Here is a 26689-nt window from a genome sequence, read left to right as displayed (position 1 = left end):
CCCCAATACTTGTGGATTGCACCACTGGCATCACTGCTGGCAGAAAGCAGCCTGGATCCCAGGCTACCGGGCGTAAGCCTGTGAGCTCCCCGCATCTGACCCAAGGTCCATCCCTGTCCTCTCCCACAGCTCCTGCTCTGCCTGCAGGAGTCTCATGTTACCCTCAGACTCCTGCACCAACGAGAACCTCGTGGTGTCCCTGGCACCTGCCATGAGAAGAGTCCAGTTTTGAGCACGGGAGGGAATCTCCCCACGGAGCCATCCAACCGCAGAGCCAACTTAGTGCCCAAGGGTCTGCAAGAAATAAGCGTCTGGACAGTGAGCCCTCAGATGTTAGTACCTGCCGGGGTTTGAAAACCGGTTCTGAATCTTTGTAAAACCCAAAGGAAGATGTCCCTGTCTTCGGAGTCTCAAAGAGAGGGCTCCATGTCATAAAATCCAAGCAGAATTTAGCATCGGCACAAAGTATGTCCCGTTTGGAAATGCTATTTCCCTCTCTGCCTAGGCTGCTGTGAAGCTTACTCTAAACTTAGTTTTCAGAAGCTTTGGTTTTTCCATCCCAAGCATCTAGCACAGTATCCCTTCCTGTTAAATTGTTTACATGCCTTTTTCTTTTCGCTCTGACTCTCCTCCTCCGCAGTATTACAAGCTAGTTGCCCCAAGATCCCAAGTGGGTAGTACAAAAGTTTAAGTACATAACCGCCACCAAAAATACCAGAGGCAGAGAGGATTGTTTTCAGTATTGCACATTTATTCAGAAGTACATAAATATAATGTTAAATAGCACATAATATGATGTAAACACTACTTGACCCTGACTTCAATAATAAATTCTACTGGAAAAGAAATACTGCACATGAAGATATTTGTGTCCACCCAAGTCAGAGTCCCTCATTTATATCATAGTAGCACGGTGGCGGGGGATTGTAGTTGATACACGCTTTACACTGGTCATAGCACTTGAGGCTGGGATAGGACTCAGTGGAGACTGTGGCCTGGGTCTTTGTGATTTGATTATTACTGCTGGTGGTCTGAGGAACAGACGCCTTGGAAGCCCTTAAGAAAACACACAGAGCATGGAATTAGAATTTTTCTTCTCCATCCATTTGTCATAATTATCAGGGGTATCTGGGAGGTTTGGGGCTAGACCAATCAAATACATGACAGGAGTCCGAAACTAGAGCTCTCGGCCCCTGTCCCAAGCTCCCATCCAATCCCTTCCTGTCCCACTGCTAGAAATGGAAAATCAGGTTACAGCCAACAAGAGAGAGCAAGTGCAGGTGTGGATCACCCAGCCGATCCCTGCAGGCCCATCAAGTGCAGAGCAGGATGGGGAAGGGGCCACACTTGGCCACCCCCACCCCCACCCCCACCCCCCATGTTCTGGGATTTACCTTCCAGCTCACAGGCTTCACTTCCCTAGGACGGGAACAGCACGGCTTCACGACCCATCTCTCTCCCAGGCTCCAGGGTTCCTCTCCCCCAAAGTTAATGATCTTTTGTCTGGGCTGCACTCCCCTGTCAGGTGTCCCCGGGACCTTCACCCAGCTCAGCTTCCCCGCAGTCCTCCAGGCCCACCTCACTGTCCCCAGGGCCATGCACGTGAATGAGAGAACCCCCTGACCGCTCCCCCAACTCTGCTAAGAGGAGGTCAATCCAGCCTGTCCTCTGAGTGAATCCCAGGCACAGACTCACCCACAGCCTCCTGCACAGTCTGCAGGGCCTGGGACAGAGGGAGGGCCCAGCCAGTGTGAGGAGTAAGCCGCTGAGGGTCCACTCGGGGAGGGTAGTGGGGCAAAGCATCACAGCAGCAGCCCCCCGTCTCTGCTGAGAACATTCTACTTATGAGCTCACAGCCCTAAGCCAGAAGGGGGAAAACTCAAGATTCCACACTCACCTGTCTTCGTGTTTTCAGACCTATCTGCTGCTCCTGACTTCCCCCCTGGTTGTGGGCACAGGGCAAGGGATGACCCTGCTCAGGCAGGGAGCCCCGGGTATCCTATTTGAGGGGGTGCTTTTCACTCTTACCCACATCACTCACTTTAATGTGCGGAATAGTTTGTAGTAAAGACAGAGGACAACAGCCATCAGCACAATCGTGACAATCAATAAGCTGCCACCAATGGCAATCAGGATCTTGAGGTCAAGCATGTCATAGGCACCTGTGCAGAGAAGTGCAGGGAGGCAGTGAACGTGGCTTCCCTCCCCCTCCCAGGCCCCAGCTTCCTTCAGCGGGGGACCCATGAGCCCCAAACCCCAGGTGTCATACGTGTAAACCATGCATGAATGTTCCCAGGGAGCCCAGGCTGGCCCACAGGGGGATAGGGTTTATATGTGGATGAAAAGCAACTGAAATGTAAACTCCGGCGGGAAGGAAATCAGGAGAGAAATTGGGAAGAATGTTTTTCCTTTTCACAGGCAGCAATGAGCAGCTACAACTACCACACAGGCCCACCCTTGTGCAGGTGGTTTTAGTCCCAAACCTCTGGGCCTCATGAAATACATGCACTGATAGAGTCAACAGTGACCCCTTGCTGTTCGTCAAGTTTAAAATGGTTCCTGGGAATGACAAAGGAAATGTCTTTTTTCAAAGTGTCCTGCTGTACAATGCTGAGAATATGCAAACGCACCTTGGAAGTGGTGAGTTTTAAGGGAACAAAGTTTCTAATTCTCCCACGGACAACTGTCCTGCCATATTATGGTTATAGGACATCTTAGGAGCCCCTGTCCCTCATTCTGTCTCTCCAGGAGATGACAGGCCTTTTGGACACTTTTCCTCCGAAATTCTCCCACGAAAATTGGCCTGAAAACAGCAAAGTGTTTAATCTGACGCTCTGAAATTAGGGAACAGTGAGCCAGGAAAGCAGCATTAACAATGTAACTGCGAGGCATACTTACTAGAGGTAAACCGTCCAGATCTGGATGAAGGCCAAGTATTAAAAACAATTAAAAAAAATTTAGGGAACAGGGTATTTTATGGAAGCCGTAATTTGAGAAAGAAGGATAGAATCACCCTTGTCAGAAGGAATTAAGATCCAAGGTTGAAGAACTTGCTTTTGAAGCACAGCCACTGCCCAGCCCCATGTTCTATGCCACAGCGATGTGACATCAGCTCTCAGGACAGCAGCTCTTCCGCAGAGTTCTGAATTCTGTCCCATGTACCAGTGTACTTTAGCCCTCAGGAAAGAGAGACTATTTTGAACCATTTAATTCTAAGTCTTTTCCTTTTCAGGTCTTATTTCCCTTACATTGATTCTCAGGATTTGACTGCTCCTCAAAAGCTGATATAAGATTTTAATGAAAAAAAAAAAAAAGGAAAATATGGGGAGACTAAAAATCCCCTTACACTTAAAAGCTCAGTTTAGAAGGCTGATTAGGCTTTATGCTTTAGCTATGCAACAAAATAATGCAATGCCATTTACTAGAATTCAAGTACATGCTCATTGGAAGATTTTCATACCTAATCAGGAGATATAAGGGTTACAAAAATGAGGGCAGCCCTGGTGGCTCAGCGGTTTAGCACCGCCTTCAGCCCAGGGCCTGATCCTGGAGACCCGGGATCGAGTCCCATGTCGGGCTCCCTGCACGGACCCTGCTTCTCCCTCTGCCTGTGTCTCTGCCTCTCTCTCTCTCTCTCTCTCTCTCTCTAATGAATAAATAAAATCTTAAAAAGAAAACCACACAGATTCAAGAAGCAGAGAAAACTCCAAACAGGATAAACCCAAGAAAATCCATGACAAGACACATTATAATGAGATTTTTCAAAACTAAAGACAAACAAACGAAAGCAGCCAGAGAGACATAACACCCTACCTACAGGGGGACACCAGTTCCAAACAATAGACTTCTCATCTGTGACCGCAGCAGCCAGACAGAAGTAGCACATGATACCTCTCAAGCGCTGAATGAAAAGAACCCTAAATTCTATATCCAGCAAAATTATCCCTCAGGAAGGGACGGGGAAAGAGACATTTTCGGATGAAGGAATAGAATTCATTCTAAATGTATCTACCCCTTAAAGAATGGTTAACAGGAAAAGTGAAAATAGTTGACCAAATGATAGGGATGAGGAGGACGAATTTAGGGAGCATAGTCAAGAAAGGCCTTTCTGAGGGCTCCAGCAGAGGCATGGAGAAAAGGGAGATCGGAGATCAGAGGTACATTCGAGGCAAAGCAAATATTAATGACAGAACTCTGAGCTGCAATGGGTTTGGGGTGCTCAAGGAACAAGAAAGGGGTCGTTGGGGCTAGAGTGAGATGCGTGAAGGGGAGTGGCAGCAAGACACCAGTCGGAAAAATAAGCAAGGATCCAATTTCATAGAGGTTTAAAACCCTAGTAAAAAGCCTACATTTTCCCCCTGCCAGGTGTAGAGCAGCTTTGTGGTATGTCAGCAGGGGTTTGGGGGAAGGAACTCATGTAAGCTGGCTGCAAAGTGTGCTTTTAGACATAAACCAATGGTTCTCAAAATGAGTGGGCACTCGAGTCAGCAGGTGGACTTCAGGAAACACAAGGCCTCAGAGTTTCTGATTCAGTATGTCTGAAGTGGGGTCCGAGAACCTGCATTTTGAGTAACTTTCAAGGTGATGCTGATCGTTCCTGAATTAGACTCGAGAACCCCTGCTCAACAGAACTGATTGTGAGTCTCCTGCAGCTAAGGTAGGATATAGAAGAGGGACTTCAAAATCTCCAGAATAGTAATGGTATTAAGAAACACCCATTTAAGAGAACACAGTAGGAAAAGGGAGAGAAAAATTTACCATTTGCCATCTAACATCTACTATGTCATGTTCATAATATTATAAACCTTATGCTACAGCATGAGGTAGGCTGTGACATCCCCCATTTTACCGAAAGCTGAGGTCAAGAAAAAGGTAGAATCACTCATCCAAATTTACACAGCAGGTGATTGAAGAATTCAGATTTGTCCACCCTTGTGTATTGTCCTCTAAGCCATCCTGAAAATATGTCTTCCAAGGTGCATTAGGAGAGACAATGTCACAATGGTAGAAAAGCATGTAGAAGAGGCTAAATTTGCTTTACCTTGAGAGAGGGGGCCATGGAAGACGAGTTGCTTCACCTTTCAACAGCCTTGGATTTCAAATTATCAGAGATCAATTCTAAATAGGGAGGTCCCACCCCACAATCCACATGGCCTACGGAAGAGAGGTGGATTCCAGGCCCACCGTCCCCCCATGACTTGTCAGAACCATTGGCAAAGCCATTCAGCTTCCTGGGCCTGTTTCAAGATAGTGGGTGCTGTGTGGTTTGACAAGGGTGGTTGTGGCGGTGGTGGCTTTTGGGTCTTTGAGAGGTTTCCACATAAATGGACATATCACACTTACTTTGTAAACTGAGACACGAATGCAAGCAGTGAGCCCCTCTGCTGGTGGTTCATCTCCAGCCACACGTGTTCTGTTTGCAGGCATGATCCCAATGGAAATGCGCCTGGTGGCGCAGCGGTTTGGCGCCACCTGCAGCCTGGGGTGTGATCCTGGAGACCTGGGATCAAGTCCCACATCGGGCTGCCTGCATGGAGCCTGCTTCTCCCTCTCCCTGTGTCTCTGCCTCTCTGTGTCTATGAATAAATTAAAAAAAAAAAAATCTTAAAAAAGAAAAAGAAAAAGTGAAAACACTAAAAATTTTTGATGGAAACTCTACCAAGGTGTCTCTGCTAGGGAAAGTCTGCAGTAAAAAGAACTATGTTCCATTTGAGTCATTTCATGGTTCAGAAATTCTGACTCTCAAGAAGTCAGAGTTGCCTTCCTCTTCTACTATTATTCTGGAACTGCTGGTTTTCATTTAAACATAAATGTCCAGGAGCATCTCCTACAGATACAAGGTTATACAGATACCTGTCTTGGGTGTTTGAAATTGTGGGTCTATTTCTTCAGAGACATCCATTCATTAAAGCAGTGGTTCTCTAACTTGTGTGTATGAGAATCACCTGGAGAGCCGTAAAAGCAGATTCCTGCCCACCCCCCGAGACTCTGCTTCACTGGTTCTGGGATGGAGCCCGTGAATTTGCCTTCTGACCAGCTCCCAGATGAGGGATCATGGGGCTGATCGGATGGCTACGTGTTGGGGAGTGTGCTGTGTTATGGACCAACGCAGACTCTCCCGGCTTGGCCTGTTTTATAATAACCCTGAGATCCTTTGAAATGCCCGTTCAGGGACCATTTCTCCCTCTGGTCTGATTCAGAAGATGTGCGTTGGGGCTCGAGAAACCTTCATGTTTGACAAGTTCCCCAAGTGATTCTGACAAAGATCGAAGAGCAAACGATGAGAAATGCTGACCTAACTTGTCAGGCAATCACATGTTAAGGGGGTTCTGCATTCACAGCACCCAGATTCTGCTGCAGCGCAAAGCAGAACGCCAAGAAATTCTGCAAGTGGGTTCGTGAGCAAAGTTCCACTCTGCTTGGCTTTCTGAGGCCCAGAGATGACCACGTCACTCCTCTTAAACCACTGATTCCTTGGTGTTGACAAATCTCCAGAGTGGAGCATTCAGGGTTTTCCAAAGCCAAAGCCAGGCCACCTTTTCAGGCCTTCCCTCTGCATTCCCTCCCCAGGCCTCAGCTGCATCCTATGCATTAGCCAACCTAGACTGTTTTCCGTGCCCCGAAAAGAGCCTTCTGTGTAGCCTGTTTCACTCATCCAGTTGCTTGCTTCCTTCCCGGGGGGAGGGAGGGAGGGAGGGAGGAACCCAGGGTGGCTTCCTGAAGGCTGCATCTGTGCTGAGCTGGAATGCTAGTGTAGGGTAGGGAGAGGTGGGAACCAGAGGAGGAGAACATTCCTGTTCTGCTGGAACCAGGAATGTGAGGGGCTTTGGGAAGAAAGGACAGGCTGGCACAGCAGGTGACGTGGAGGTGGCTGATGAGGCTGGAAAGCTGGGCTGGGGCTGAGTGAGGAAGAGCCTCCAATGCCAGTCTCCGCGGCCACACCTTAAGAAGAGTCCTAGGGCAGCAGGGCATAAACTCTCTCTGCCCTGCACCCCAAACACTGACAATCGATCCACTGATGGAAGTGGAATGGAAACCTCAGCAAACCTCCATGGGAAAGGAGACAAAAGGACGCTCAAAGTGGTAAAAATGGGGAAATTAGAACACACATTACTCTGCAGACTTGGCTTATTATATGTGGAGAAAACTCACAAGAAAAAAAAAGACTTAATAATAAAGAGTTTGTAAGTATTATAGTCTGCTGCTTCTGCGGAGCAAATTCAGGCGGTATTTTCAGAAATAATAAAGCAATACATACATTTATGTACAACAGTTTTTAAGAAAATCAATACCTCTGAATTTTTAATACATATAAAATGTAAGGTCTTCATTAACACAGAAAAATTAAATGGAAAATCAGGAATTAAAGCACATATGAATTATTTCTAGTACTATAGTCATGAATATTGTATTATTCTAATCATTTTATAAAACATACCTTGTGTGTTCTAGTTGTAACTATTTTGAGGCAATTTCTGAACCAAAGAACAGACCACAACTATCAGAAACTGTACAGCTATTAACAGAAGGGTTGAGCTTTAAGTGCAACACATTTTCCGACTGTGGGCAGAAATGCTATTTACTGGCTACATAGGTCGTGAATAAAATTAGGAAAAGCTTGAAAAAAGTAATATACAGACCTCCTGTCACTGAGGTCAGAATGATTCATAAATGAACACTGTATTAGTTCTCACTTTAAAAAACTATATTCACCAAAACATGCAACGAGTGTAAAACATCATTTTCATTTTGAACAAATATCAGATGAAAATATTTCTGGGGTGCCTGGGTGGCTCAGTTGGTTAAGCGTCTGCCTTCGGATCACGTCATGATCCGTCGTGGGATTAAGGCCCCCCAGTCCGGCTCCCTGCTCAGTGGGGAGTCTGTGTCTCCCTTGTCCTCTGCCCCTTCCCTACATGTGCGCTTGCGCATGCTCTCTCTCTCACTCTCTTGCTCTCTCTTAAATAAATAATAAAATCTTCAAAAAAATTTTTGTATTTATATAAGACACATAGTTTCCAGAGTATGTGGATTTATTTTTGAGATGCAAATATACCAGCCCTCAAGACACATAAAATAGTCATAATTTCTGAAAATTACATCCGCCACCAAGGCACAATCTCCTTGATTCATATGCCTTCATCTTTGCATGCAGAGGCTCAGCACTTCACATGTTAAACGTACCAGGGAAGGGCTCTGGAAAGAAGAACCACTATCAACTCAAAAAAGTTGTGTTTACTGAAATGAAACAAGATGACTTCTCCTGTTTTACATCAAACGCAAAATCTAAAGTAATAATCTTAACAAAAAAAGCGCCAGTTTGATGTTTCTCCCCTACCCACAGTATAGCTTCAATGTGACAGAACATAAAAATAATGGCCCCGATGTAAACTAAAGGTGCAGAAACACATTTAATTTTTTATCTGAAATAAACAATATGAAATGTAATTTGGTGACTGGGAATTAAAGGTTGCAAGCAAGGCCTAAATAGTCTAAGGTTTCTAAGAACAATCAATTAGATAAAGAAAAATATATCAAACACTGTACTTTTCTCACGCACCTAAAACATAGGGCCTTTGTATAAATTAAAACAGCACTTAAACACATATATAAAACAGATTCATGAATTAAAATACAAATTGTAAAAAAAAGTTAAAACACTTAAACAAAAATAAAAGTAAATAAAAATAAAAAATAAAAGTAAACATTATTGCAAACAAAAATAGTAGGTGACCGTATCCCGTTAATCCTAGTGCACAGTACTGGATTTACAGTAACAAGTAGAGTTCAAATGAACACGGAGGTCACTTGATGGAAGGGAGAGGATGATCCTCAAATGACATGAAATACTTGCTTTGAACCTTGGGGGTTTAGGCTTTGCAATAAATACGTAATAAATATCTGTAGCGCACCGTACAGGTTGAGCACTTATCTTTCTCCATTTGAAAGTCTTTCTCCAGAGTCACAGGGTCTGAGGGCGGTCCCCGGGGGTGGGGAGTAGGGACTCTGCAGCAGGTCCATTAACAGAGCAATCTTGGCGTCCATGTGCTCTTGGAGTTTACACAGTCGCTGGTCGACGTAGTCCACGAGTCTCTTTTCCATCAGTTCCAAGTTTTTAGTGAGAATCTTTTCTAAGTAGGAACACACAGGTTGCTCTTCCGTTCTAAAAATACATTTTCAAAGGCCAGTACGACAGTTATCTCTGATCTCATAACACAAACAACCCAACTATGCTAACACCAGCAGCCAGCGTACAGTGCGGAAATCAGTCTGGGCAACTGTGCCGTCCCTGCATGACCTATTTCCAGCTGCCAAAATACATCTGCAACAGGCAACCACGACCTGAACGCACAAAGCATTCTGTACCTTTCTTTCAACATCTCAGCATACAACTGAAATGAGACTGTAATGATGAAGACAGAATGTCTACCCTCAAAGAACAAGTCTTTACTAAAGGTCTTTGGATTTTGAGCTCCAATTCAGAACTGATCTCGCCCAGTTGTTAAAGGTCTCCATGTAGGTCTTCCAAGAACCACCCCCAACAACTCTACAATTACTAGTTTTGTCTTTTGTCACTTGTACCACCTCATTTAATAACTGGATGATTCTTTTCTAACCTAATATGAAAACGTTTAAAACTGAATATAACTGGAATGGGCAAGTAGAAATAAAAATAGTAGAATGGGGGCACCTGGGTGGTTCAGTCAGGTAAGTGTCTGACTTTGGCTCAGTCATGATCTCAGGGTTTCTGCTGGGGGGGGGGAGGGGTCTGCTTCTCCTTCTGCCCTCCCTCAGCTCATGCTCCCTCTCATTCATTCATACATATATATGCACATATATAAATAAAATCTGGGAAAAAAAAAAGTAAAAAGCACTCCACAGCTTCTCAAGTTCACAACAAATGAATCTAGGGCAGTGACTGAGTATGGTCCATGACTTTTTCAGCTTCCATGAAGTGGCAAATGTGCTCACGCTACTACTAAGATGTTATCTGAACTCATCCTCAGGATTCTCAAGAACATACAGGGACATTTTCCAGAGGCTACCCAAGGTGTAATGTCACTGCTCAGGTGATTAACACAAGTTGTGGTTGTGTATTCTTATGTTTCTTAGACTTTCCAAAAGTAGTAAACTTAGGGTATAAATCTTCTCTTCAGAGATTAACCCCATTTGTTCTCTCCACTTCTGTGTCTTCCTAGCTACTGATGCTACACGCTTGGAGGGGGGGGTGGCAATACAGCTGAGAATGCAACCAGAAGTTATTATCGAGTCTATACATTTCACAGGATACCATTCTCGCTAAGCTTCTTAGAAATTTTTCATAAAAACTGTTATGTTCCTATATAACGGGAACAGGTATTTGTTGTTATTTTTCAACAAATGAATCCTTTTGTATAGTCTGCATAAATAAAGGTTCTTTAGAGGCTTCAATTATTTTTCAGTGTAAAGACCAAGAAGTTTGACAGCCTCATTCCAGTATATATATAAGGGTTTTTAAAACTGTTTTCCAAGTAACTACAGAGTCACAGAAAGTTGTAAAGATGCTAGAGTTCCCAGTACCCTCACCCAATGGTCCCAGCTCACCTAACTCTGGTAGAACACAAAACCAGAAAACTGATGTTGGCAGTGTGTATGCTACCCTCTCCCATGTACACACAGTCACGTGAACATCACCGCAGCTGAGATGCACAACTCCTCCTTTCCTACAAGGATCTCCCTCCTGCCACCCTGTCACAGCCACTCCCCTAACACCTGGCAACCACCAATGGTCTCCATCTCTACCACTTTAGCTGGGAATGTTGTGCAAATGCAATCATATAGTACGTGACCACCTAAGATTCTCTTTGGTCATTCAGCACAATGTTCTTGGGAGCCATCCAAGTTATTATTGTGTGGGTCAATGGTTCGTTCCTTTTTGTTGATTAGCATCCCGTGGTATGGACATGCCAGTTTGTTTTAACTCTTCATGTATTTTAAGACATTTTGGTTGTTTCCAGTTTGGGACTATTACATAGAAACAAGGCTTTGCATGAAGAACTGGGCAGTTCCTTGTGTGGACAGAAGTTTTCATTTTTCTGGGACAAAGGCTCAGGAATTGGATTGCCAGATCACACATTAACTGTTATGTTTAGTTTTCAAGAAACTGCCAAGGTATTGTTACAGTGGCTAGAGCATTCTAAACCCCACTAGCAATGTAGAAGAGATCCAGTTTCTCCATATCCTCAGCAGCATCTGGTATTGCTACCATTTTGTGTTTTTACTTTAGCCTTCAAATAACCATGTAGTAGTATCTTACGGTTTTGATATTCATTTCCCTGGGAGCCATGAGGTCAGTGATGATCATCTCTTCATTTGCTTATTTGATCTGTTTGCCTTTTTTGGTAAAACGTCTCAGTTGCCCATCCTCTAATTGAATTTTCTTCTAATGTGAATTTTGGGAGCTACAGAAATGTAGGTCATTTGTTAAATTTGTGACTTGAATACTTTCTCCCAGTTTGTATCTGTATTTTAATCCTCTTAACAGGGTCTTTCACAGGCAGAAGTTTTATATTTTGAAGGATCTAGTATTGATGTTAGCATTACTGTGATTCTGGAATCATCTAAGGGTCTTTTTCTGGAATCATCTAAGGGTCTTTTCCTAGTCTTAGGTCCCCAAATGTTCTCCTACATATTACTGGGGAAGTTTTATAGCTTTGTGTTTTTGTTTTTAAAGATTCTAAGTAATCTCTACTTTAGGCCTGCATATCAGTGGGAGAACTGACAACTTCACTGTTAGAAATTGAATATGTGGGATCCCTGGGTGGCGCAGCGGTTTAGCGCCTGCCTTTGGCCCAGGGCACAATCCTGGAGACCCGGGATCGAATCCCACGTCGGGCTCCAGGTGCATGGAGCCTGCTTCTTCCTCTGCCTATGTCTCTGCCTCTCTCTCTGTGTGACTATCATAAATAAATAAAGATTAAAAAAAAAAAAAGAAATTGAATATGTAATTAAAAAGTTCCCAAGAAAGAAACATTCAAGCCAGTTGGTTTCATTGGAGAATTTTACCACAAGTTTTAAAAAGAGCAACTTTATATCAATCTCTTCTAAAACACAGAACTCATTTCACGAAGCTAGTATTACCCTGATCTAAAATCAAAGACAGTGTAAGAAAAAGGAAATATAGATCATTATCGCTCATGAATTAGATATGAGAATACTTGACAAATATAAGCAAATTAAATGTAGCAATGCTTAAAAAAGAAGAATTATACTCTATGACCAAGCAGGATTTATTCTAGGTATGTAAGGCTGGTTCAGTTTTTGAAAATTAATGTAATTTACCATATCAACAAACTATAGAAGAAAATTCATGATCACATAAACTGATGTAGAAAAAATATCTGACAAAGTCCAACACTGATTTATGATGAGAAAGAATCTCAGAAAACTGGGAATTAAGGGACAGTACCTTACAGTCCCTAAGCAGTCTGACTTCTATCTTTTACAGTCACTATATGTTTATTATATCCAGGGTTTTCTATTTGTAAAGGGGAGGATTTGGTAAAAGAAATTTTCAGCTTTAATGTTCAATGGCCCTGCTCCCAGGCTTCCAGGAAGGCTTGACTTTAACATTTTACCAAGGTCAAAATGACTGGGTGAAATCTCAAAGCTCAGGCCCAATTCTGCCCCAAGTACACATTGTCTATCTGCTTTGTTAAAAAAACAAGTAGGGATCCCTGGGTGGCGCAGCGGTTTGGCGCCTGCCTTTGGCCCAGGGCGTGATCCTGGAGACCCGGGATCGAATCCCACATCAGGCTCCCATTGCATGGAGCCTGCTTCTCCCTCTGCCTGTGTCTCTGCCTCTCTCTCTGTGACTATCATAAATAAATAAAAATTAAAAAAAAAATAAATAAAAATAAAAATAAAAATAAAAAAAACAAGTAATCAAAAAGGAACATTCCAAACATGAAGATAAGAAAAATTTTAAAAACTTTAGTCCTAAGATTAATGTAATACACCCTTACATATACTAAAAACATATGATAAAATCTGTACCTTTCTGGAATGTCCTTTGTCATGATTTGTGCCTCTTTATGTAAAAAAAAAAGTCACCCGGCAACACATGTTCCTTGCTTGGAGAAAAAAATACGAATCACCCTTCCTAAGTATCACCCTTCTCATCGTTCCAATCCTCTTCTTTGTGAGGACTGTGTATCCAGGGCAGCTATCCTACTTTGGGCTTGAATAAAACTCTCTTCCATCCTTTCTGTTTAAAATTTAAAAAAGGTTTATTCACTTTACATGACAGACCTGAGAGGGATGGGGACATTCAATCTCAGCTGGACCCAGAAGCAGTTTTTAATCTCAGTAATTTTTTTTGTTTTGCTGTATCACATACCAGCTAGTTCACTGATGTAAGCTGTCAACAACTGAAGACTAAAGTTACTTTTCCTTATTGAGTATCCTTACTAAAATATTATATTACTAAGTAATAAATATCCTTATTGAATAAAAACCATTTTTCCCAATAACTTATTAAAATCCTCAAATTTCAATGTTATATCAGAGATTTTTTCCTTTAAAGATTTTATTTATTTATTTATTTATTTATTTATTTATTTATTTTAAGATTTTATTTATTTATTCATAAGAGACACAGATAGAGAAGCAGAGACATAGTCAGGGGGAGAAGCAGGCTTTCTGCAGGGAGCCTGACGTGGGACTCAATCCCAGGACCCCAGGATCATAACCCGAGCCAAAGGCAGATGCTCAACCACTGAGCCACCCAGGCTTCCCTATCAGACACTTTAAGAAAATTTCAAGCAGGGGTGCCTGGATAGCTCAGTTGGTTAAGCAACTGACCCTTGATTTCAGCCCAGGTCATGATCTCAGGATCCTGAGATGAAGCCCCATGTGGACGCCATGCTTAGTGTGGAGTTGGCTTGAGATTTAAACTCACCCGCACCCCCTAAGCCTGTGTTTTCTTGCTCTCTAAAATAAATTAATCTCCAAAAAAAAGAAAATTTCAACCATTTAATGTCATTTTACATGTGAAAAAAATCTAAGTCACAAGGTTTAAATAATAAGGGAAATTAGTTAAGCCAGGACTATGACTGGAGTCCTGAATTTCAGTCTAGTGCAATATTTTGACATATCACATCTACATAAAGGATGGGAAACATACTAAATATACTCAGCCACCCTTTAATCAAACTAAGACTGCCCCCAAATCGGAATTATGAGATCGGCAGATAAGGGCTTATGCATTATGTCTTGATGACTCCAAAATTAGCCTGGGACAGACAAGATCAGATCTTGTCATGGTTCCCATGGCTCCTCCCCATTCACACCACTTTGTACTCCCTTATGTGATGCTTGTACTCCTTCCATAAAATGCCTAAGAAGTGACCAACACCTTCAATTTTAGGCATTTCTTCAAAAGTGATTCATTCTACCCTGTAGAATATTTATCCCCTATAACTGTGTTAATGCTAAAACGTGGAAGCTTCAAAGATTACCTGTGGAAACAGCTTCAGGCAGTAAATTTTTAGTGAAACAAATCTATTTTCTTACAACTGATTCTTCTATGAAATTTAAACCATGTTTGTCTCAAAATAAATACTTACCCAACACCAACAACGCCTTCACTGGCCTTAGTGATGCTTCCCTGCCACTTGGTGTTATGTCCCACACGGAGATGGTTAACTTGACTACACTTCTGGAGAAAAGGCGGCAACTCAGAGTTAAGTAGAGTTGAGTGATCACTTGCTTTCTTCGGTAGGAAAGAAGAAACTGCACTTCTGAGGTCATTCTCAAGAAGAGAATGGTTTTGTGGCACCACGTTATAATCTTTGAGGTCTGTCATGTTTCCTCCACCAAGTGGCTGCAGACTTTTATCAATATAAGCTTTTAAGTCTTCAGCCAGGGATCCGGATGTCAATCCAGTTCTAAAAGGGAAAGGCGTGGAGGGTGACTTGTCTAAAGTTCCTGAAGCAGATGAGGACTGCAGGTCCATCATGCGTTTGTAACCAGGATTTCCCAAAACCGACTGAAGCTGCTCTCCAATGGGAACACAATTCTAAGGTAAATAAATCCACATTACTATTGATAGTAATGACAGCTAACTTTGGGGGTAATTGCTATAAGTCAGGCAAGATGCATTCTTTCATCCAGTCCTCAAAGCATCCATAGGAAGGAAGCTATTAGATTACTACGCCAATCCTAAATTGAGGAGATCAAGGCTAAGGTAAAACAAGGGCTAAAGGTAACCGGGCGAAGGTAACACAACTAGTAAGTGGCAGAACTGGGACATGAACCCAGGCCACCTAACTCCAGAGTCAAGGCTTTTAATGATTTCACTATAGTTTTTCCTAAAGGAAATATTAAATGTTAGCATGCTTAGTAAAACTGCATTAGCATTAATGTCTCCACTACAAAGGCCTCCTTAATTTATGCTAATTAAATCTAGTACTATCAACTGAGTAACAGTAATTGATGATTTTCTTAGAATTAAATATCATCCATCAAGATTCATATATAAGCTAATCTAAGGAAATTTTTTTAAAGACTTTATTTATTTATTCATGATAGACAGAGACACAGAGAGAGGCAGAGACACAGGCAGAGGGAGAAGCAGGCTCCATGCAGGGAGCCCAACGTGGGACTTGATCCCAGGACCCCAGGATCAGGCCCTGGGCCAAAGGCAGGTGCTAAACCACTGAGCCACCCAGGGATCCCGAAGGAAATGTTTTATAACTAGCTTATCATGGAAGATACACCAGATAGCTTATATACTAGAAGTCTGACGCTTCATCAGTACATTTGTGACATCTGCATAACAACAATGAGCCAACTTTTGGCTATGTCTGCTTTAATGATTTGTAGGATAACAGATTATGTTTTATGGCCTCAACTGAATTGGCAATACTCTATTATTTCATGAGAAGATTCTGGCTCACTTCTGTGATGGGGCTACATGGTCTCCCATACAGGGGCACATTCTTGCAATGCTCCTTGCTATGCTTTTCAATTTTTCCACAAGAAAAAAGCAAAACTACTTCTAGTCCACTAAACTGTTAGGTTATAGACCTATATCCTAAATTGGAAACACAAAACTCTATTAAAGATTTTAATTGGAAGATGCCATTGCATCCTTACTGTTGATCAACACCTACTGAAAGAGACTGAGAAAAGTATTATAAAGGTTAGCTAAAGAAACTCAATATATACATTGTCTACACACTCTAAAAAATGATTCCTGGATCAAACCAACCCAAAACTCATTCAGTCAACAAACATTTACCAGAAATCTGCTCTGTGTTTCCGGTATAGGAAATGAGTGAGTGAACAAAACAAATGAAAATCACAGTATGTGAAACCAATACAGGAACAGGAAACAATGGAAGGAAGGAAGGAAGGAAGGAAGGAAGGAAGGAAGGAAGGAAGGCAGGCAATATATCATGTGGATGGAGATGGGAAAAATACTTTAAGGAAAAATAAAGGAGAAAAGGGGAATAATGAAAGCCAGGGAAGTTGGTGGGGTAGGAGTTGAAAGGTCTCCATGAAATTTCTTTTACTGAATCGTACTTTGGAGGAATACTCTTTATAAAGAAATGTTATCTTCTATTGAATGCAAGTTCTGGATAAACCTTGGACTGCAAACAACTATATAATTTATATGTATATATAAAATACACATATAATTATATACAAAATTTTAAAATTAAATAGTCTCCTTTGGTAGAAAAGAGCCTTATTCATGATGACAGAGCTAAATTATTTTTGGTAGTACTACAATAGTCCAGAAAAACCTTAATGACAGAAAATTAAAAATTATTTTTTTAAATTTAATTTTATCTTTAGAGAGAAAGAGTGCATGAATGAGGGGTGAGGGAGGGAGGGGGGAAGGGGGGAGGGGGGGAGGGAGAGAGAGAGAGAGAGAGAGAGAGAGAGAGAAAGAATCCCAAGCAGGTTGCATGCTCAGCGTGGAGCCCCACATAGGGGCTCGATCTTACAACCTGGAGATCATGATTTGAACTGAAATCAAAAGTTGGATGTTTAACGGACTGAACCACTCAAGTGCCCCAGAAAATTGAAAATTCTGCATAAACAGCAAGAAATCAATGTCAAAATTGTGTATGAGAATTAATTTGGCAAAAATTATAATTTAAAAAATCTAAATGCAGATAAGCTATTTGCTATATGAAATTTTCTTTTCTAATATAACAAATTTTGATTAGAAATTCACTATTATAAAAATTAGTCATATTTTTCTCAGATGAGAGCTCTGAAAGTAATTTCCTTTTCCTCTTTGTATTAAATATCAAGGAATTCATAGGTAAGTCTATTCTTAATTTTCTTGTGCTCTCTGTCATATGTTGCTTCGCAAGGTCCACCAAACCCTTTTAAAAGTAGGCAGAGCAATATATATAAAATAATTTATATGTATGTATTGCTTAGAATTTGTCACGTTATATAAAAAACACAGAGTAGCTTAAAAGACCATAAAAGCATAAAAGCTTAAAAGAATATAGAAGCAGGGCAGCCCCGGTGGCGCAGCGGTTTAGCGCTACCTGCAGCCCGGGGTGTGATCCTGGGGACCTGGGATCGAGTCCCATGTCAGGATTCCTGCATGGAGCCTGCTTCTCCCTCTGCCTGTGTCTCTGCCTCTCTCTCGCTCTTTCTGAATGAATAAATAAGTCTTTAAAAAAATATATAGAAGCATAATTCATGCAGAATTATGTCCATACACCTATACATGAATATGTAAAGAACTATGTGTATGTGTATATACATAATTTTATGTATGTGCACACTTACCCCCAGACTTGTGAAAAATTATTTCTGAATATTTCTTCAGATATCTGAAAGGACTGTCTAACTTTTATTATAAGAAGTTTACATAAGTATCACCTTGAAAAAACAAGGAAAAAAGATATTTGTATTTTAAAGGTCAAAAAAGTAAACAATGTAAATCCTGCATAACTGGGTATGTTTTTTTTTTTTTTTGAGAAAAATGGGGTGCATCCTTCCATTCAGGCAGCATTAAATGAATGCTATAGGCTAGGCACTTTGATACAGAATTTCTATTGAATTTTTCTAAATTGTAAAGTAAAACCGAATCAGAGCCCGCAAATTTCAACTTCAAACAGAGTAAGAAAAATCTTCAACAAAACTTTTAAGAACAAAAGCAACCCAAAAGCAACATTTCTTTCAAATTTTCCCATTAATCCTATGATCCTAGCAGTATTATCGTTTAGATTTTAAACACAAGGAAACTTACCTCAAAAAGATGAAGCGATGCCAAATAACACAACTACTAATGTCAGCACCACAACCTGCAGTCAGGTCTTCTGAGATCAGATCCCCCCTGGTGCTACTTGGTCACACTGTTGTCTTGGGCTGTTCTGGTCCTTTTCCCACTTCCTATATCCTTACCAAACATAGTGACTCCCCCATGAACCTTTCTTCCTTGCTCCCGCTCTCTCTTCACTACCTTCCCTGCCCTCTCTACTGGGGATACATCTCTCAAACCTCCCTTCTGCTTCTCCACTCCCCACCCTGACCAGTGCTTCCAAAAGCTTGCAGCATCATTTCAAGCACTATTTGGTTCATATCTACCATGCAATATTCCCAAAATCAAACTCCCTTTTTCCCAAGCAGTCTCCTCCCTTGGTTTCCATTTATATTGTTGGTATCACCATCTTCAAAACCTCAATGTCACCTTTAACTCTATTCCTCTCTGGCAATACCAGTATCAAGTTAGTTTCTAGTGTTGATGGCACATCACTATAGCACTCCCACAGAACTTCCATAAACAGTTAACAAAAACACACTTACCTTCAGAGACACACACAAAACCATATGTAATATGACAACACAGGTCAGAACACATGATGCAACAACTCTGTGTGTGGCACCAAAGAGGTAATGTGTCATGATCCAGTATCAGATTATTTATTACATATTCAATTTTAGACCACCCTTAACTCTTATCTGGATGAGGGAAGAGACATGTAGCTGCTCCCTCTGAAGTCTCCCACCCTAGTGATTCACTGCTCCTAATTATTCCTCTTATGCAATAATGCTGGGTTAGAATATCTCAAAATGTAGGCACAACCATATATGAACTCTTAAAATAACATTCAAAGCCCTCTGTGTTCCAGCCCCAAGCTAAACTCCTCCTATTACTTCTTTACCCCAGGGAAGTGAACTTCTGGGCATTTCGTAGGTATATACTGTTCTTTCTAGCACTAAAGGGTTACGCAATGCTATTTTCTCTCTCTCAAATTGCATCTCTCCAAATTTACTTGCCCAGTCCGTCCTTCTTCCTTAAAGGCCTAGATAAAAGGAAACTACAAAGATACTTAAAGATAGGCTATAAACTAATTGACCTTTGAATTTTCTGAAGTTCTCAAAACATTGCCTTATTTACCAAAAAGGTGCTCAATAAATATTTGCTGAATGAATGAGTAAATACATGGAAAATTGCGAAGATCTGTAATAAGATATTTTGCAGAAGAGAAATTCTACAAAATGCTAGTTTACAAAAACAAATAAAGATAAAAAACAAATCAATGTAAAAGTTCAAAGGTCAATTAGTTTGACCTACTTATAAAAAGCTGTCATTTTGAAATTTTTAACAGTACCTGGACAGAATCCATCTCTACCTACCTGCTGCTGAAATCGAACCATATTCATCAATTGCTGAGCGCCAGGTGACAACTTTGAGCCCATGGCCTCCATGAGAGTTTGGACCCTCTGCAGGTCTATCCTTGATCCTAGAGCAGGAGAGCTTGTTGAAGAATTTGCTGAAACCCGCCTCAATTGTACCACAACTTTACTGATGAATACACACTGATTTTCACCAAAGGAGAGCAACTATTATAACACAAAAGAGTTCCAGAAAATGATATTAAACAATAATCACTATTTAAGGTCACTTTTCTATATCAACTAGCAATAATAATGTATTTAGGAACACAAACAAACTTTAAATACATTTTCAATTTTAAGTTTTCCTGAAAATTATAATGATCAGCACTTCTAATTTACTATGAGGCTCATAAGAACTTTTTATATAAAAGAATATCATTTCAAAGTGAAAAATATGCAGATATACAGGAGGGGCTCCAATAAAGCTTCATTCACTTAAATTAATGAATAAAAATAAGCTATACCAATCTGAGAACCTAACACAGCACAGTTAGCTATAATATTATTTAATATAAAAGAAGGCTTTACAAAAGCACGTCCAAGTATTTACTAAAATACTAAAAATAAGCCAACTTTTAGAATTTAGAATTGTAAGAGAAAATCAGAATGGTCTAACATAACCAGCTGGTTCACACATACGAAAGATGAGGTCAGGGGTGATTTTCTAATTTGTCAAAGGATTATCCAAATTGGGAAACGTCAAACTTGGAACCTAGCTCTTGGGCTTCTATAGCAGTGGCTTGCCCAATACTGTATACTGCCTTATTTCCTCCAGGTTTCTGAACCAAAAGACATATCTTGTGTGACATGGACAACAAGGTAACAAAGTAGAAAGGAATAGGATTTAGAATCAGACAGGGTCCGTGATGACTCTACTTAAAGCCTGTGTGTCCCGGGGAAAGGCCAAAAACCCGAGTCAAGAACAAAATAAGGAGAGTAGTAACAATTATTTTTACATGGTTGTTATGAAGATTAGGTGTTAAAATTCCCAGTACCTAATGAGTAAGTGCTCAAAAAAAAAAAAAAAAAAGATGGCTAACTATTAGCTTTCATATACTACTGACCCAGAATAAGCTTTAGTGGGCCTAGGATTTCTCTAATGAGACTCCCCTTAGCACTCCCATAGAACTTCCATAAACAGTTAACAAAAACACACCTTCAGAGACACACACAAAACTATATGTAATATGACAACACAGGTCAGAACACATGATGCAAGAACTCTTTGAGTGTGGCACCAAAGAGGTGATGGTCCTCAACAATTAAGGAACTCCGCATTCAATTTATATACCTACCTTCTAATCTCCCTACTACCTACTTTCTGCTTTTTCATCCCCATTGCCCCACCACTGAATATGGGACATAGTTTACTCATTGAGTCAGCTTATCTACTTCATCACACTAGAATGTCAGCAACATGAGGGCAGTCATTTTATTACTGCTAGTTCCTACATGCCTAATCATATATCTAGCCTCAGTAGGCATTCAAATACTATGAAACACTTCATTAAAGTAAATCTGGAAACTATTAATATATATTGCATAAAACATGTCTTGGAATAAACAGTTCTGTAAATTTGCTACCAGCAGGCCATGAAATTACTTATCATTTCTTATTCTAAACAATATAACCTGTATAAAGTAATGTTGAGATAAAAAGATAGCAAAGATTTATTTCCTTTTAAAAAAATTTAAAAATAGCTTTATTGAGATATAATTCACATGCCAAAAAAATGATTTAAAGTATATAATTCAGTGGATTTTAATATATTCACAGAGTTGTGTGGCCATTGCAATTTTGTTGTATTTTTTTCTTTTCAGATTTTTTACTTAAATTCTAGTTAACATACAGTGCAATACTGGTTTCAGGAATAGAATTCAGTGATTCATCCCTTACACAAAATACTCAGTGCTCATGATAACAACTGCCCTACTTAATGCCCATCCCCCACCCACCTCCTCCAGCAATCCTGTTTGTTCTTCACCATTAAGAGTCTCTCTTGGTTTCTTTCCCTCTCTCTTCTCCCCACCCTCCACATATGTTCACCTGTTTTCTTTCTTAAATTCCACATATAAGTGAAATCGTACGGAATTTGTCTTTCCTGCCAAGACTTATTTCATTTAACGTAATATACTCTAGCTCCATCCACGTTGTTACAAATGGCAAGATTTCATTTGTTTTGATGGTTGATTAATCTTCCATTGTATATATATTTATACCACATCTTCTTTAACCGTTCACCAGCTGATGATCATTGGGCTCTTTCCAGTTTGGCTATTGTTGAAAATGCTGCTATAATCATCAGGGTGCATGTACCCCTTCAAATCTGTATTTTTGTATCCTTTGGGTAAATATCTCGTAGTGCAATTGCTGGGTTACAGGGTATCTGTATTTTTAACTTTTTGAGGAACCTCCATACTGTTTTCCAGAGTGGCTGCACCAGTTTGCATTCCCACCCACAGTGCAAGGAGTTCCCCTTTCTCTTCATCCTCATCAACACCCCTTATTTCTTGTGTTAATTTTAGCCATTCTGACACGTTTGGTGATATCTCATCATGTTTTTGATTTGCATTTCCCTGATGATGAGTAATGTTGAGCATCTTTTCATAGGTCATCTTTTCATTGTTGCCATATGGATGTCTTCTTTGGAAAATGTCTATTCATGTCTTCTGCCCATTTCTTAATTGAATTATTCTTTGGGGTGTTGACTTTAAGTTGTTTAAGAATTTTAGATATTCTTTATCAGATGTTATTTGAAAGTATCTTCTCCCATTCCATAGGCTGCCTTCTAGTCTTGTTTCCTTCACTGTGCAGAAACTTTTTATCTTGATGAAGTACCAATAGTTCAATAGTACCAATAGCCGCTGCCTCTGTTCTCTAGCACTTTGATGGTTCCCTGTCTCACATTTAGGTCTTTCATCCATTTTGAATTTACTTTTGTATATGGCGTAAGACAATGGTCCAGATTCATTTTTCTACATGTTGCTGTCCAATTTTCCCAGCAAGATCAGACTTTTTTCCACTGGACGTTTTTCCTGCTTTGCTGAAGATGAGTTGACCACATAATCATGAGTCAATTTCTGGGTTTTCTATTCTTTTCCACTGATCTATGTGTCTGTTTTTGTGCCAGTACCATACTGTCTTGATGACTACAGGATTGTGTTGCCTCCAGCTTTGCTTTTCTTTTTCAGGATTGTTTTTACAACTTAGGGTCTTCTGTGGTTCCATACAAATTTTAGGACTATTTGTTCTAGCTCTGTGAAAAATGCTCCTGGTATTTTGACAGGGATTGCACTAAATATATAGACTCCTCGGGTACTATAGACATTTTAACAATGTTTGTTCTAGTCCATGAGCATGGATTGTTTTTCAATTTCTGTGTGTGCTTTTAAATTTCCTTAAGTTTTCTATAGTTTTCAGAATATAGATCTCTTTTACCTCTTTGGTTAGGCTTATTCCTAGCTATCTTATGGTTTTGGTGCTAGCCATTGTAATTTTATATCCCAAAAAGTAACCCTATACCCACTGGCAGTCACTCCACATCCCACCAACCCTCTTAGCCCTAGACAATAACTAATCTGCTTCCAGTCTCTATGGATTTGCCTATTCTGGACTTTACATATGCATACACACACAGAATCATACAATATGTGATCCCAACTTCTTTTGCACAGTGTATTTCAAGATTCATTTGTGTTTCTATATGCTTTTTATGCTGAACCATTTTCTATTGTGTGGGCATACCATATTTTGTTGACATATTCAGTGACGGACAGTTGTTTTCTTTGTAACCTTTTGGCTATTAGGAATGATGGATGAACATTCATGTATATAACAATAATTTTTTTGGGGTGGGGAGGAGTCCTGTAATTTATCCATGAAGTAGTTCAAAAGAAACAGATTTGCCCAAGGTCCACCCAACTAGGCAACAAAACAGGAGGAATATCCTGGGCCTATGCCTTCCAGCTCAGTAACTTTTCTTTTGGTGCTAGTTATGATATTTTTAAGATATAAGTCCAAATCTCTTTAACTCTTGGATGCTCTTCTCTATAACTTCCCTAAATCCCTTCTTTCTAGATATAATAAAGCCAAAACGACTTATAGTTTTCATGACACCATATTTTTATATAAAAATAATGAGGAACAAAGTTGGACTAACCATATTACAGAACCAAAACAACTACAGATCATACAAAAATATTTGCAACCATCAAATTAGTTAAAACCTAGTGATGACTTACCTTTATTTTACAAGCATGACTACAGGACTCCAATTTTAAATATTTCATATAGAAAATAGTTTCGTGCTCCCTAAAAATAAAATAGAATTTAACTTTTACTATTATTATTAATAGTTACATTTAAAAATTGTTTCATATGAATAAACAAAGAAACAGCAAAATCAGCTAAAAATGCAGAAAACTGATGGTTGCCAGAGGGATGGGCAAAAGGGATGAAGAGGAGTAGGAGACACAGGCTTCCAGTTATGGAAGAAATCGCTGGAATAAAAGGTACAGTATAGAGAATACAGTCAATGATAACGTAATAGCATCGTATGGTAACAGATGTAGTTATACTTGTGGTGAACATAGGCTAACCTATAAAGATGTTGAATCACTATGTTGTGTACCTGAAACTGATGTAATGTTGTATGTCAACTACACTCAAATAATACAAATTTTAAAACTGTTTCTAAGCCATTACTTAAATCCTGAGATTCAATTACAGTCGAGTCTTTGTATAAGAACCTAGAGAAACATCAAACCATAACAGGCTGAACTGTGGGTTACATAGGCGGGTGTGGCAGTCTTGAGGCTGTGCACCATCTGTATTGGACTTTCCTCCAGAAAAATGTGTTCAACGTTCCAGACTAACTGCCAAATTACCTTTGGGAAACAGACCATTGTGTTCATGGAGAAAGCCAAGAAGCAGGAATAAGGACTATGCATGATAGTCTGTACAGTACGTACAGTGGGACTAACTAGTAGGACCCTCCACCCAGGCACCTCCCTCCATCGGCTCCAGGTCTGCACATTTATACCCAGGAGAAAGCTGACCCAGACTGTCTCAAAGACCCGTAGGAGCGAGAAACTTCTCCCCGCTGGCGTCTGGCATCAAGCTCAGGGAGTCGGTGAGTACCAGCAAAGCTGAGGGAGGTCACAGGGCTTGGGGACAACACCTGCGGGTGGCCTGTCACCCACCTGCCGCCCAGGTCACCGCACACACTCTTGCCCCTGCTGGTGCCACAGTACTCCTCTCCCACGTACACTTCCATGTTTCTCGCTGAACTCGAAACGCCAACAGAAGCGATTTCTTCACCTGCTTTAGGGTCACATCTCAGGTAAAGGAAGCAGGGCTTTTCGTCAGGGCTGCTCGGGCTTGTCCTCAAAACCACCAGCTCTCGGCTGCAAAGAAGAGCGCCCGACGCGTTACTGGGGCCAGTCGTGGGCACTGCTCGGAGCTCTCGGGAGGGGGAGGCCGCGCCCGGGTCGTCCTCACTCACCTCCTCCACTGAGCCCTGGGGCCCCGCCCTGCCCCGCCCCGCCCCCGCCGCCAGCACCCGCGGACTCCAGGGCGCGACCCCCGCGGGCCCCCGCATTTCCACGCAGCCAGCTCCCCGGGTGCCTCCCATGTGCCCCGTGAGGGACCCCGCCCTCCCCCACCCCCGCCCCCCGCACGGCCCCCACCGGCCCTCCCCCTCCCCCTGGTCCCCTCCCCCCACCTGCCCTCCCCGCTCCCCCCTCCCTCCGCCCGCACCTGCCCTCCCCCTTGCCCCCTCCCCCACCTGCCCTCCCCCTTGCCCCCTCCCCCTCCGCCCCCACCTGCCCTCCCCCTTGCCCCCTCCCCCTCCGCCCCCACCTGCCCTCCCCCTTGCCCCCTCCCCCTCCGCCCCCACCCGCCCTCCCCCTTGCCCCCTTCCCTCTCCGCCCCCACCTGCCCTCCCCCTGCCCCCTTCCCCCTCCGCCCCCACCTGCCCTCCCCCTCCGCCCGCCGCCTCCCCGTCCCCCCCACCTGCCCTCCCCGCTCCCCCCTCCGCCCCCACCTACCCTCCCCCTTGGCCCCCTCCCCCTCCGCCCCCACCTGCCCTCCCCCTCCCCCCTCCCCCTCCGCCCCCACCTGCCCTCCCCCTTGCCCCCTCCCCCTCCGCCCCCACCTGCCCTCCCCCTCCGCCCCCACCTGCCCTCCCCGCTCCCCCTTCCCCCTCCGCCCCCTCCCCCTCCGCCCCCACCTGCCCTCCCCACTCCCCCTTCCCCATCCACCCCCTCCCCCTCCGCCCCCACCTGCCCTCCCCCTTGCCCCCTCCCCCTCCGCCCCCACCTGCCCTCCCCCTTGCCCCCTCCCCCTCCGCCCCCTTCCCCCTCCGCCCCCACCTGCCCTCCCCCTCCGCCCCCTTCCCCCTCCGCCCCCACCTGCCCTCCCCGCACCCCCAGGGGCACGACCACCCGCAGCCGCCGCCCCAGGCCCCGCCGGCCCCACGCACCCCGCGGCAGGCGGCGCCAGCAGCTCGTCCCAGTCCAGCTCCCGGGCGCCGAGGTCAGCGCGGGTGAGGCGGAGGCTCTGGGCCAGGGCTCCGCAGGCGGCGTCCCAGGAGGAGGCCAGCACCGGGCGGCGGCTCAGCCCCGCGTCCTCGGCCCCGCTCTCCATCCCGCCGCCGCCAGCCCCGGCCAACCCCGGAACCTCTCTTCCAGGGCGTCAGTTTCCGCCAGGGCCGAGGCGAGGCGAGGCGTGGCGAGGCGGAGGAGCACGGCCACTTCCGGCGCCGCGGGCTTCACACCCGAGGCCCGGGCTCCTGGTCCCGGGGGGAGGAAGGACGCGTCCCGGAGACGCGCATGCGCGCCGGCTGCCCTGGGCCCGGCGCCTCTAGCCCCGCGGCCGGCGGGCGGGGGAGAGCCCGGGTCGGAGCATGCGCCGCGGCGGCCCCTGGGCCCGGAGGGAGCTGTGCGCAGGCGCGGCGCGGGCGCGGGCGGTTTTAGCACGTGGGCGGGCGGAGCG

General features: G+C 43.0%; 1 protein-coding gene across 4 annotated transcripts; it reads right to left on the bottom strand.

The window, feature by feature from the left end:
• Window positions 1-730: 730 nt before the first annotated feature.
• LOC144300988 (ATPase PAAT-like) lies at window positions 731-26547 on the bottom strand. Of its 4 annotated transcripts, XR_013367734.1 has the most exons (8): window positions 26178-26547; window positions 24898-25101; window positions 23938-24007; window positions 19654-19860; window positions 14607-15058; window positions 5344-5576; window positions 2042-2162; window positions 731-1056 (listed from the first exon to the last, which is right to left on the bottom strand). XR_013367734.1 is itself a non-coding variant. In XM_077877323.1 (6 exons), the coding sequence occupies exons 1-6, from the start codon at window positions 26339-26341 to the stop codon at window positions 8929-8931; spliced, it is 1332 nt and encodes a 443-aa protein (XP_077733449.1). In that variant the 5' UTR covers window positions 26342-26540; the 3' UTR covers window positions 8016-8928. The 4 variants fall into 4 exon arrangements, 2 of the variants coding, with proteins under 2 accessions (XP_077733449.1, XP_077733450.1); XM_077877323.1 differs by lacking the exons at window positions 731-1056; window positions 2042-2162; window positions 5344-5576 and adding an exon at window positions 8016-9163 and having other exon boundaries at window positions 26178-26540; XM_077877324.1 differs by lacking the exons at window positions 731-1056; window positions 2042-2162; window positions 5344-5576 and adding an exon at window positions 9812-12121 and having other exon boundaries at window positions 26178-26546.
• Between the last annotated feature and the right edge of the window lie 142 nt (window positions 26548-26689).

The sequence above is a fragment of the Canis aureus genome, chromosome 29 (genome assembly GCF_053574225.1).
Source record: "Canis aureus isolate CA01 chromosome 29, VMU_Caureus_v.1.0, whole genome shotgun sequence".
Classification (NCBI taxonomy): Eukaryota; Metazoa; Chordata; class Mammalia; order Carnivora; family Canidae; genus Canis; species Canis aureus.
Note: the sequence above shows the minus strand (reverse complement) of the source record. Positions and strands in the feature narration are given on the sequence as shown.